At 31.6% G+C, this 14,067-nt stretch overlaps 1 protein-coding gene across 1 annotated transcript; it reads right to left on the reverse strand.

The window, feature by feature from the left end:
- Nucleotides 1-8,900: 8,900 nt before the first annotated feature.
- Nucleotides 8,901-13,083, reverse strand: LOC135949139 (uncharacterized). Its single transcript, XM_065498599.1, has 7 exons — nt 12,264-13,083; nt 12,048-12,202; nt 11,873-11,981; nt 9,602-9,702; nt 9,422-9,544; nt 9,242-9,365; nt 8,901-9,151 (listed from the first exon to the last, which is right to left on the reverse strand). Exons 1-7 carry the CDS (start codon nt 13,081-13,083, stop codon nt 8,901-8,903), a joined length of 1,683 nt encoding a protein of 560 aa, XP_065354671.1.
- Between the last annotated feature and the right edge of the window lie 984 nt (nt 13,084-14,067).

The raw sequence follows: 14,067 nt of genomic DNA on the forward strand, positions 1-14,067 counted from the left end.
GTATGTCTTGCGTTACAAAATATTTATTTTGATAGATATCCCACTCGCATCCCACTAAGGGACTAAAAATATCTTAAAGGAATGGACCTAGGCTTTCTTTTGAGCAAAAAAAAAATTAAAAAAGGGCCCATATTGGAAAAAAATTTTGATTTTGCAAAAAAAAAATTAAAAAATTGTATGTCTTGCGTTACAAAATATTTATTTTGATAGATATCCTACTCGCATCCCACTAAGGGACTAAAAATATCTTAAAGGAATGGACCTAAGCTTTCTTTTGACTACAAAAAAAATTTTAAAAAAAGGGCCCATTTGGAAAAAAAAATCGTATTTGCAAAAAAAAAAGTCAAAAATTGTAAGTCTTGAGTTAAAAAATATTTATTTTGATAGATATCCCACTCGCATCCCACTAAGCGACCAAAAGGGTCTTCAAGGATAATATCTAAGCTTTTGTTTGACCTAAAAAAAAAGATTAAAAAAGGGTCCATTTTGAAAAAAAAAGTCAACAAAGTTTTTGATTTTGCAAAAAAAGTCAAAAATTTTATGTTTTGAGTTACAAAATATTTATTTTGATAGATATCCCACTCGCATCCCACTAAGCGACCAAGTAGGTGTTCAAGGAAAATATCTAAACTTTATTTTAAGAAAAAAAAAAAATAAAAAAAAATAGCGTATTTTAAAAAAAAGTCAAAAAAGTTTTTGATTTCGGAAAAAAAATATTAAAAATTTTTTATTTTTTTTTTTAAATATTTTTTTTCGAAAGATCGAAGAAATAGCTATCTATACTATTTGGAACACATTTTGCTAAGAACAATAGGTAATAAGTTACATGGATAAGAAAAAACCCCTGTTTGACCAAATTGTCAAAATTTTACCCCCTATAACTCAGAGAGTTCTCGACCGATGTTGTTGAAAAATTGTGTCTGAGTTACTATCCAATAGAGCTAACCTTGGTGCAAATTTCATCCCGATCGGAAGACATCGATTTCAAAAGTTGGTTCACTTGACATGAAATCCCCCATATGTATGTATATTTTTGTTGATTTTTTTATGCGATTTTGTTCCGATTTTTTAATTAAAATCTGAATTTATGCGGTTTTTCAGAATTTTGGAACGAATCATTAGTTTTTATATGAAGCTAGAGTATCGTTTTATGCGAATTCAATTTATGCGATTTTTTTTGGAACGCATCTATCGCATAAAACGAGACCTGAGTGTATTTGTTCTGTACTTGTGTGGCATTTTTTGTTGTTGTAGTTTTAAGGAATATAAACATATGTATCTGCTTCCTATCAGAGATTTGCCAGCAAGATGCACGCAAGTTGCAGCTACAAGATTCAATCTTAATTTTCCAAAACAAGATACGAAAGTCCTCTAAAACAATTGCTAATACATTCTAAACTTTAAGAATAGAGTAGCAGCCAGACAAAAAAATAATATCACTCTCATTGTAGAACGATCGAACATAAAAACATTAGCAACAACACATTGTGTTATGTATTCCAAAGCAGTTGAACCAGGAATGAATGAGTAACTACTTACAATTTGGCCAAAACAACCAGGCTGGCTAACAGGCGATAGTATTTTATTGTATTTTTTTTTGTTGTTGTTCTGCCTTTGATCAAGTTGCAAAACATAATGAGATAAATTTCTTCAACTACATGTGGCAAAAAAAGTAGTAAAATCTGATGATCAAATCGATAATAATGATGATGACGTTAGTTTGGTTTTTTGCGTCATTCGAAAATTAAAAGATTTAGGAATCTGTAGCGTTTAATACAAGAATTAATACAAACAAATAGTGGAAAAAGTATTGCAGTAAATAGCGGTTTATGGTGATTTGAAAAATTAAACTGTTAAAAAGGTTTTTTCTTGTGGCTGGGATTTTTAGCTTGTTTGGCCATTGTTGGGATTTTTTAGGAGTTTGTTAACAATGTTTTGGTACTTTTTGCTTTTGCTGTGTGTTTTTCTTTCTAGAGCCGACAAACAGTGGGCAGATGGGAATTAGAAAGGAAATCTGACTCAATTTTTCTATAACGAAAATATGGCAGATTGCTAAGAATCTGACACAGTTTTCCTATAGAAAATGCCTCATAATCTAAGACAGTTTTCCTATAAACTGCTCAGAAACTGAGACAATTTTTCTACAGAAAACTGCTCAGAAACTGAGACAGTTTTCTTATAGAAAACAGCTCAGAATCTGAGTCAGTTTTCCTTTAGAAAAGTGCTCAGAATCTGAGTGAGTTTTCCTATAGAAAAGTGCTCAGAATCTGAGTCAGTTTTCCTATAGAAAAGTGCTCAGAATCTGAGTGAGTTTTCCTATAGAAAAGTGCTCAGAATCTGAGTGAGTTTTCCTATAGAAAAGTGCTCAGAATCTGAGTCAGTTTTCCTATAGAAAAGTGCTCAGAATCTGAGTCAGTTTTCCTATAGAAAAGTGCTCAGAATCTGAGTCAGTTTTCCTATAGAAAAGTGCTCAGAATCTGAGTCAGTTTTCCTATAGAAAAGTGCTAAAAAGGTAGTATTTCTACTACTATTTTCAAAAAGTAGTATTTCTACTACTATTTTCAAAAAGTAGTATTTCTACTACTATTTTTCAAAAAAGTAGTATTTCTATTACTATTTTAAAAAAGTAGTATTTCTACTACTATTTTAAAAAAGTAGTATTTCTACTACTATTTTTTAACAAAGTAGTATTTCTACTACTATTTTTAAGAAGGTAGTATTTCTACTACTATTTTTTAAGAAGGTAGTATTTCTACAACTACTAGTTTTACAAAAATAATACTATTTTTTAAAAAAGTAGTATTTCTACTACTATTTTCTAAAAAGGTATTATTTCTACTACTATTTTTTAAAAAAGTAATATTTCTACTACTATTTTAAAAAAGTAGTATTTCAACTACTATTTTTTAAAAAAGTAGTATTTCTTCTACTATTTTTTAAAAAAGTAGTATTTCTACTACTATTTTAAAAAAAGTGGTAGAAATACACAAAAAGTTTTATTTATACTACTATTTTTCCAAATTTTTTTTTCCAAAAATACTATTTTTTAAAAAAGTAGTAGGAATACTACTATTTTTAAAAAGGTAGTATTTCTACTACTATTTTTCAAAAAAGTAGTATTTCTACTACTATTTTCTAAATAGGTAGTATTTCTACTACCATTTTTTAAAAAGGTATTATTTCTACTACTATTTTTTAAAAAAGTAGTATTTCTACTACTATTTTAAAAAAAGTGGTAGAAATACAAAAAAAGTATTATTTATACTACTATTTTTCAAAAAAGTAGTATTTCTACTACTATTTTCTAAATAGGTAGTATTTCTACTACCATTTTTTAAAAAAGTAGTATTTCTACTACTATTTTCTAAAAAGGTAGTATTTCTACTACTATTTTTTAAAAAAAGTAATATTTCTACTACTATTTTCTAAAAAGGTAGTATTTCTACTACTATTTTCTAAAAAGGTAGTATTTCTACTACTATTTTTTCAAAAAGTAGTATTTCTACTACTATTTTCTAAAAAGGTAGTATTTCTACTACTATTTTTTAAAAAAGTAGTATTTCTACTACTATTTTATAAAAAGGTAGTATTTCTACTACTATTTTCTAAAAAGGTAGTATTTCTACTACTATTTTTTAAAAAAGTTGTATTTCTACTACTATTTTCTAAAAAGGTAGTATTTCCACTACTATTTTTTAAAAAAGTAGTATTTCTACTACTATTTTTTAAAAAAGTAATATTTCTACTACTATTTTAAAAAAAAGTAGTATTTCTGCTACTATTTAAAAAAGTAGTATTTCTACTATTTTAAAAAGTAGTATTTCTACTACTATTTTTAAAAAAGTAGTATTGCTCTGAATCGGAGTTAAAATTTCTCAGATTCTGTGTCAGTTTTTTTTGTTAAATCTCAAGAAAGAAATCCATTCTCATCCACTGTTTTGTCGAGCTTCTCCATCAATATTTGCTTGCAGTTGTTGTTTTTGTGTTGCCGCTGTTGTTCCATTGTTTTGTGTTTTTGTTGTGTATTTTGATCGTCTACATATGTTTTTTTTTTTGTATTGATGCTGTTGTTGCAGCTAATGTTATTATTTTGCTGCTGCTTATGCTGGTAGCAGCATAGCTAATAGCTTTCTAATGATGTACTTGTTACATTTAATCATTGTCTAATGTTGTTTGTTTGTTGGTTTTTTTGCTGTCTCTCTAAATAATGCTGCTGCTGTTGTTGTTACATATTGTCCTGTTGTGTTTTATGGCTCTAATAATGTCGCTATTGGTTGTTTTTTGCTTGTTGATGTTGCAGCAACATGTTTTTGTTTTCTTTTGTTGTTGGCAGAATAGCTGGCTGTTGTTTGTTGTTGGTTGGTTGTTTGCTGTCAATTTGGCTTGTTAAACTTTAAATATCTTTTTTAATAGTTCAGTTTGTTGTTGTTGTTATTGTTGCTACTGATTTTTTTGTGTGTTCCCCTATTGCCCTCTATTTTTAATAAATTAAAAATTTCATTGTTGTTTGTTTTTTTTTGTTTGTGGAGGGAGGGGGGTTTTGATGGTTTGGTTACAACAGATTGCTGCACTTTGCTGTTGTTCAATTTTTATTAGTTGTTATCGTGTGCGGTATCAAAAGCTAAATCTTCAAGATTAAGTTGTCATTTTAGCAACAAGAGGAGAAAAAAACCCCAACATTATTGGAGTGCTGCTGCTAAATTGTTGTTTAGATGTTGAGGTTGTTTCGTTTTTTTTTTGTTGCTGATGTTGCTCAAATTACTGTGTGTGGTTTATTTATTTAATACGTCTTTAATGAGGATTTAATTTTTTTTTCAATTGTTTTTGTGTTGTGTTTTCCTCAATTTTAATTAAGTTGCTCACTAGATGTTTTAGCTTGTTTTTAAGTTTTTATGGCCTGTTTTTGCCGGATTTTTTCTAATAAATTTATTTTTAGCCAACATTTTGTTGTTTATGCTGATCAGTTTGCTTTGTAGTTTATTACAGAGAAAAAATGTCATGGGAACTTTATGGAAATAAGTAGGAAAATCTATGGTTTTTTCAGTTATGGGGGTGAATACAATGAATTGAAAGGAAAATGTTGATTAAAAACATGAATATGTTTTAAATAATAAGCTAATTAACAATTTTGAAAGGAAAAAGGAAGACAATCACCAAAATAATGACCACAAGGATAATTGTCTTAAAAACTGTTTTAATTGGGAAATTAGAAACTTAAATACTTAATATTAGCTTATAAACTCTGCCCTACCTTCATATCAAATTTAATGTTGCCAACTCATTTTTCTAATCCTTTTAGAAACACTTTAAAATGCCTCCCCTCCTTTAAGTTTTAATTAAATTTAACATTTAGACCTCACAGAACGTCAAAGACACTTAAACCTATTAAAATTTGTCATAAAATATTACAGCAATTACCTAAAGAAGGAAAAAAACTCCTCAAACAAAATTAGAAATAAAAATCACACACTCGAATTATAAACAGACAGACAGATCTAAAGACAGTTAAATATTAAAATCTAGACAATAAAAAAAAACTCCAAATGATATGCAAATTAAATCTTACTCACAATATGGATGAACAACATTTGAAAATGTCTTTTACCCAGCCAATATCAAGCGAAAATAGAGGGCGTGGGTTAATGTTAATATAAACCAACAGAAATATTATAATTTCCTACAACAAACAAAACGAAATAAAATACTAATGTATGCACAAAAACTTTTGATGAAATAAATTTCGTCATAGATTTTTTTTGGGGCTTAAAATTCCCAAAAAAAATCTCTAAGCAAAACTAAATTTGCTATATGAAGCGAATTTCCACACTTTAAGGTTGAAAAACATTTCAAACCTGTCAATCTTGCGGGAATATTGTAAACAAAACTTCAAAACATAACGATGAACTACGAACTCTTGAATTATATTTATGTATATTCCTTGCTGTCTGTCTCTCTCTCCCTCTCTCTTTGTCTCTTTATCATTATAAGGTGACAGTTAGAGTAACGGTTAGATGGAAATAAAGTTGCCACACTAAAAATGCTTACTTAGCTGCAATCCATAAACAGTATACAGGTTGCACAGTGGGAAAGGACTAACAAACAAAAGGCTAAGAATCTGGAAGTTTTCCTAAAAAAAATTGATAAGAATCTGATATCTCAGAATCTGAGACAATTTTCGTACAGAAAATATCTCAGAATCTGAGACAATTTTCGTATAAAAAATATCTCAGAATCTGAGACAGTTTTCTTATAGAAAATTGCTCAGAGTCTCAGACAGTTTTCCTTCAGAAAATTGCTCAGAGTCTGAGACAGTTTTCTTATAGAAAATTGCTCAGAGCCTGAGACAGTTTTCTTATAGAATATTGCTCAGAATCTGACACAGTTTTCTTATAGAAAATTGCTCAGAATCTGAGACAGTTTTCTTAAAGAAAATTGCTCAGAATCTGAGACAGTTTTCTTAAAGAAAATTGCTCAGAATCTGAGACAGTTTTCTTAAAGAAAATTGCTCAGAATCTGAGACAGTTTTCTTAAAGAAAATTGCGCAGAATCTGAGACAGTTTTCTTATAGAAAATTGCTCAGAATCTGAGACAGTTTTCTTATAGAAAATTGCTCAGAATCTGAGACAGTTTTCTTATAGAAAATTGCTCAGAATCTGAGACAGTTTTCTTATAGAAAATTGCTCAGAATCTGAGACAGTTTTCTTATAGAAAATTGCTCAGAATCTGAGACAGTTTTCTTATAGAAAATTGCTCAGAATCTGAGACAGTTTTCTTATAGAAAATTGCTCAGAATCTGAGACAGTTTTCTTATAGAAAATTGCTCAGAATCTGAGACAGTTTTCTTATAGAAAATTGCTCAGAATCTGAGACAGTTTTCTTATAGAAAATTGCTCAGAATCTGAGACAGTTTTCTTATAGAAAATTGCTCAGAATCTGAGACAGTTTTCTTATAGAAAATTGCTCAGAATCTGAGACAGTTTTCTTATAGAAAATTGCTCAGAATCTGAATGAGTTTTCCTATAGAAAATTGCTCAGAATCTGAATGAGTTTTCCTATAGAAAATTGCTCAGAGTCTGAGTGAGTTTTCCTATAGAAAATTGCTCAGAGTCTGAGTGAGTTTTCCTATAGAAAATTGCTCAGAGTCTGAGTGAGTTTTCCTATAGAAAATTGCTCAGAGTCTGAGTGAGTTTTCCTATAGAAAATTGCTCAGAGTCTGAGTGAGTTTTCCTATACAAAATTGCTCAGAGTCTGAGTGAGTTTTCCTATACAAAATTGCTCAGAGTCTGAGTGAGTTTTCCTATACAAAATTGCTCAGAGTCTGAGTGAGTTTTCCTATAGAAAATTGCTCAGAGTCTGAGTGAGTTTTCCTATAGAAAATTGCTCAGAGTCTGAGTGAGTTTTCCTATAGAAAATTGCTCAGAGTCTGAGTGAGTTTTCCTATAGAAAATTGCTCAGAGTCTGAGTGAGTTTTCCTATAGAAAATTGCTCAGAGTCTGAGTGAGTTTTCCTATAGAAAATTGCTCAGAGTCTGAGTGAGTTTTCCTATAGAAAATTGCTCAGAGTTTGAGTGAGTTTTCGTATAGAAAATTGCTCAGAGTCTGAGTGAGTTTTCCTATAGAAAAATTGCTCAGAGTCTGAGTGAGTTTTCCTATAGAAATTTGCTCAGAGTCTGAGTGAGTTTTCCTATAGAAATTTGCTCAGAGTCTGAGTGAGTTTTCCTATAGAAATTTGCTCAGAGTCTGAGTGAGTTTTCCTATAGAAAATTGCTCAGAGTCTGAGTGAGTTTTCCTATAGAAATTTGCTCAGAGTCTGAGTGAGTTTTCCTATAGAAAATTGCTCAGAGTCTGAGTGAGTTTTCCTATAGAAAATTGCTCGGAGTCTGAGTGAGTTTTCCTATAGAAAATTGCTCAGAGTCTGAGTGAGTTTTCCTATAGAAAATTGCTCAGAGTTTGAGTGAGTTTTCCTATAGAAAATTGCTCAGAGTTTGAGTGAGTTTTCGTATAGAAAATTGCTCAGAGTCTGAGTGAGTTTTCCTATAGAAAATTGCTCAGAATCTGAGACAGATTTCTTGTAGAAAAATTATGCAATTTAACTTAATTTTAAACCTCACCAGCCCATTGTTTCCTCGAAATAGGGTGTTGGAGTACTTTGTTTATTTTTAATCCAACAATCCATAATATTAAAAGGGAACTTTGTACGAGTGAGTGAATGAATGACTGAATGTATTGCATTTATGGCATGTGGGTGGCGCTTTGATATGCTTTTGTAATGATGAAAACCAAAAAAATGGCACAAACGGAAAAAATTGTAAAAAAAGAACAGGCGACAAAGCAGGAATATAGATGGATGTGTTTGTGTGTATGAATCAATGGATGGATGGCTGGATAGCTGGATGGATACATAAGTCATGCATTTACCTGCCTTCTTTACCTTTTAATATGCATTTAGCTGGCGAACAATAGCAGGGCAAAAAAAGAAAACTAAAAAAAAATAAACATAGATGGGAATCTAATAGAAAAATAGAGTTTTTGTCGTTTGATAAAATACCCAAACATACAAACACACACCATAAAATCATCAATCAGTTTTAAGGAAATTGTTGACGATCAACGTTTGCAACAACACAGCAAACGTCAGCGACAACAACTTTAGCAACATATGTTAATATTCCCATGATATTAATGAAATGTTAAATCTAGCGTAACTGGAACAAGTGGAACCTCCACAAACAAACCCACCAACCAAAAGAAAACAGAAAATTGTAAAATTATAAGAAAACCAACAACGACACCAACAAACCCACAATGACCATAAACAAATTTAATGCAAATTTTCCGAAAATTTCTTTAGATTTTTTCTTCTCTAAATAACGGTTTTTTATTTTCTGTTTGTGTTATTGTTTATAAACATAATTCCTGCTTATAAGCCAAACGAAAACCACGTCCCACATATTCCTCATCTGTGCGAAAGGGCAAAATAATTGGTCCCGGCGCGACATCTCTAACTGGTGCATGAATGGTAAAATCTTCATTTTCGGTGCCATCATTGAAACGTTCACCACACAGACGCACCTGATTGATGCCCAAAAAATCATCGGGACAATTGAAAATGCCAGCACCAGCCTGACCATCCGGCACTAAATCATTTTCATCTGGAAATCAAAAGAAAATTTTATAATTTATGTAAAAAAAAGAAAACGTGAGAGTTTTGTAGAATAATTTGAAAGAAAAAAAACCACCACCTTCATCTTTGTTGATGATTTGAAAATCCAATTGATCTGCACTGCCTCCAATTTGTTCCATTACATAATTAACACTGCAATAATCCTTAAAACGTTGCACACAAATAACATAATTTAAGTTGTTCTAAAACAGAAACAAATTAAAAAAGATTTTTATGAAAATATTACAAGTTTACTTACAAAATAGGTAGCCTCCTTGTTGTCCACTATGGTGCCCTCTATGTCATAATTGAAAGACTTGACTATGCCCTCCAATTCATTATAATATTGCAAGCAGCCCTCTGGTGCCAAATTGTCCTCCAACTAGGATTTTTATTGGTTTTGTTAGTGTTTGGAATTTCATATTTTTCTTCAACTTGCCTGAGTTATTTTAATGTTGAAAGATCTGGCTCCTGCTGGCATTTTTGCGAAAAACGATAAATATATTTTACTATCTGGAGAATTATCCACATCAACATAAACTGCAAGGATAAAATGAGGATTAAAGTTTTACTAAGGATTCAATCTGAGACAGTATTTCTATAGAAAAGTGCTCAGAATCTGAGACCGTTTTCCGATAGAAAAGTGCTCAGAATCTGAGACAGTTTTTCTATAGAAAAGTGCTCAGAATCTGAGACCGTTTTCCGATAGAAAAGTGCTCAGAATCTGAGACAGTTTTCCGATAGAAAAGTGCTCAGAATCTCAGACAGTTTTCCGATAGAAAAGTTCTCAGAAGCTGATACAGTTTTTCTATAGAAAATTTCTCAGATTCTGAAACAGTTTTCTTATAGAAAATTGCTCAGAATCTGAGACAGTTTTTCAATAGAAAATTGCTCAGAATCTGAGACAGTTTTTCAATAGAAAAGTGCTCAGAATCTGAGACAGTTTTTCAATAGAAAAGTGCTCATAATCTGAGACAGTTTTTCAATAGAAAAGTGCTCAGAATCTGAGACAGTTTTTCAATAGAAAAGTGTTCAGAATCTGAGACAGTTTTTCTATAGAAAAGTTCTCAGAATCTGAGAGAGTTTTTCTATAGAAAAGTTCTCAGAATCTGAGAGAGTTTTTCTATAGAAAAGTTCTCAGAATCTGAGAGAGTTTTTCTATAGAAAAGTTCTCAGAATCTGAGAGAGTTTTTCTATAGAAAAGTTCTCAGAATCTGAGGGAGTTTTCCGATAGAAAAGTGCTCAGAATCTGAGAGAGTTTTCCGATAGAAAAGTGCTCAGAATCTGAGAGAGTTTTTCTATAGAAAAGTTCTCAGAATCTGAGAGAGTTTTTCTATAGAAAAGTTCTCAGATTCTGAGAGAGTTTTTCTATAGAAAACTTCTCAGATTCTGAGAGAGTTTTTCTATAGAAAACTTCTCAGATTCTGAGACAGTTTTTCTATAGAAAAGTGCTCAGAATCTGAGACAGTTTTTCTATAGAAAAGTGCTCAGAATCTGAGACAGTTTTTCTATAGAAAAGTGCTCAGAATCTGAGACAGTTTTTCTATAGAAAAGTGCTCAGAATCTGAGACAGTTTTTCTATAGAAAAGTGCTCAGAATCTGAGACAGTTTTTCTATAGAAAAGTGCTCAGAATCTGAGACAGTTTTTCTATAGAAAAGTGCTCAGAATCTGAGAGAGTTTTTCTACAGAAAAGTGCTCAGAATCTGAGAGAGTTTTTCTACAGAAAAGTGCTCAGAGTCTGAGACAGTTTTTCTATAGAAAAGTGCTCAGAATCTGAGAGAGTTTTTCTACAGAAAAGAGCTCAGAATCTGAGAGAGTTTTTCTACAGAAAATTGCTCAGAGTCTGATAGAGTTTTCCTATAGAAAATTGCTCAGAGTCTGAGACAGTTTTTCTATAGAAAAGTGCTCAGAGTCTGAGACAGTTTTTCTATAGAAAAGTGCTCAGAATCTGAGACAGTTTTTCTATAGAAAAGTGCTCAGAATCTGAGACAGTTTTTCTATAGAAAATTGCTCAGAATCTGAGACAGTTTTTCTATAGAAAAGTGCTCAGAATCTGAGAGAGTTTTTCTACAGAAAAGTGCTCAGAATCTGAGAGAGTTTTTCTACAGAAAAGTGCTCAGAATCTGAGAGAGTTTTTCTATAGAAAAGTGCTCAGAATCTGAGAGAGTTTTTCTACAGAAAAGAGCTCAGATTCTGAGAGAGTTTTTATACAGAAAAGTGCTCAGATTCTGAGAGAGTTTTTCTACAGAAAATTGCTCAGAGTCTGATAGAGTTTTCCTATAGAAAATTGCTCAGAGTCTGAGAGAGTTTTCCTATAGAAAATTGCTCAGAGTCTGAGAGAGTTTTCCTATAGAAAATTGCTCAGAGTCTGAGAGAGTTTTCCTATAGAAAATTGCTCAGAGTCTGAGAGAGTTTTCCGATAGAAAATTGCTCAGAGTCTGAGAGAGTTTTCCGATAGAAAATTGCTCAGAGTCTGAGAGAGTTTTCCGATAGAAAACATCTGAGATTCTGAGATAGTTTTTTTATAGAGAACATCTGAGATTCTTAGAGAGTTTCCTATAAAAAACTTCTCAGATTCTGACACAGTTTTGCTATAGAAAACTTCTCAGTTTCTAAAACAGTTTTCTTATAGACTACTTCTCAGTTTCTGAGACAGTTTCCCATAGAAAACTTCTAGAAACATTTGCTTAATGTTGCTTAGTAACTTACTGTGTTGTCCCGTGTTAATTCCACACAATACAGGCACCACAAAATTTATATTTTGTCCCGAAATAATAAATTGATCGTCGTCACAGTTGCCATCAGTAGGACGAATTAGCTGCAAGCGAAATAAAACATATAACAAATTACAGAAAAAACTTATTTACAAATTCTCTCAACTCGCCTCAAACATTAAAAAGTCCAATCTCAGCTGCTGCACATTCTTACGCAAATTGATAATCAACACACAAATCATCATTTCCCTTACGGGTTGAGGATAATTAGGGCTCTCGAAATAGGCCACAGATTGACCCACAGTATCGCCACATCCAGTTAAAACTATTGAGAAATTGTAATCCCTTTTCAATTACTTGATTTTTATTACAAACAACAAACTCACATATGCAACATACACCCAAGCCTTCGCCACATCTCTCAGTGGATATGCCTCCCAAACTTTTGCACTCGAACTCATGATAACAAGTGCCCTCCATGGAACGTATGTCGCCCATAGTCACCGTACATTTTGTATTGGCGAACTTAATGACTTCGAATAGACTAAGGAAGCCTTTACTTTTGGTTTTTCCTTTGTTATCTAAAGAGCCATGTTTCTGTATTAAATTCACTTGGGAGGGAGAGCCATAGACAAACAGATTTTTCAGTTTATCGGCCAAATTAAAGGGAAAAGGAATAGAGGGTTTCATAATGGTGGTAAAAGTTGTGGAGGGTTTGAAAGGTGTCGGAGTGGTGGTAGATGTTTTAGGTTTCATAGTGGTAGTTTCCAAATCAGGTGGTTCAGTTTCGGGTGGAGGAGGAATAGGTGGCTCAGTAGGCTCTGGCGTAACGTCTGGTTCCATGGGCTCTTCAGGTATGTCTGTTACCATTGTCATGGCAGTTGTTGTTATTTCTACAGCTGTCATCGTGGTGGTTTCCTCTTGCTGTTGTTGCGGAAACTTGTGCCAATACAAACGAGGCATTGGATTTCCCGGTTGAAATCTCAATTTATATGGATTTTCATATTTCACATAAGGTGTTTTATTCATATTTTTCCTCAATTTAACACTTGCTTCTGTGGTCGTTTCCACTTCATCTAGCCACTGTTTGCTTTTAAAACTTCTCAACGTTATGAAACCATTGCGATACGAACAGGACACGTTTTCCAGTTGAAATATTAACACAACAATTACAGCGACTTTGAAGCATCTTGTTAATGTCGTCATTATTGACGGAAGTGCTGACAACAACTGTCGTTTTGTTGTCTCTAAACTTAAGATGCAGCAGCAGTCGTCTATAATGCAATGGCAGAATCAAGAAGATTTCTTTTTCATTTGTCATAATTAGAGCATTAATTGTCAGTTTTGCTAAAGAGTTGGTTGGATAACCAACTAATCTCAGGTGTAATGTAACCTTCACTTTTTTTTCTTTCAAGAGATTTATTTCTTCTTTGCCTTTATTGTTGTGGTCATGGTTTTGTGATTCTCATACGAATATGTTGCTGTTACAGTGCTAAGAGTGAATGTTCTTAATTTGTGTTTGTTGCTGGAGACTTTGTTGCAGTTTTTGATTACGTTTGAAATTTGAGCTGCAGTTGTAAGAAAGTTTTCTTAGCAACATTTGGGATTTCAAAAAATAGTAGTAGAAATACAACCTTTTAAAAAAGTAGTAGAAATACAACCTTTTAAAAAAGTAGTAGAAATACAACCTTTTAAAAAAGTAGTAGAAATAATACTTTTTTTAAATGGTAGTAGAAATACTACCTTTAAAATAGTAGTAGAAATACTACTTTTTGAAAATAGTAGTAGAAATACTGCTTTTTTAAAAAATACTACTTTTTGCAAATATTAGTAAAAATACTACTTTCTTAAAAAAGTAGTACAAATATGTACTACATTTTAAAAAGGTAGTAAAAATACTACTTTTTGAAAATAGTAGTAGAAATACTACTTTTTAAAAAAACACTACTTTTTGCAAATAGTAGTAAAAATACTACTTTCTTAAAAAAGTAGTACAAATATGTACTACATTTTAAAAAAGTAGTAGAAATACTACTTTTTGAAAATAGTAGTAGAAATACTGCTTTTTGAAAATAGTAGTAGAAATACTACTTTTTGAAAATAGTAGTAGAAATACTACTTTTTGAAAATAGTAGTAGAAATACTACTTTTTGAAAATAGTAGTAGAAATACTACTTTTTGAAAATAGTA

Source organism: Calliphora vicina, chromosome 1, assembly GCF_958450345.1.
Source record: "Calliphora vicina chromosome 1, idCalVici1.1, whole genome shotgun sequence".
Lineage (NCBI taxonomy): Eukaryota > Metazoa > Arthropoda > Insecta > Diptera > Calliphoridae > Calliphora > Calliphora vicina.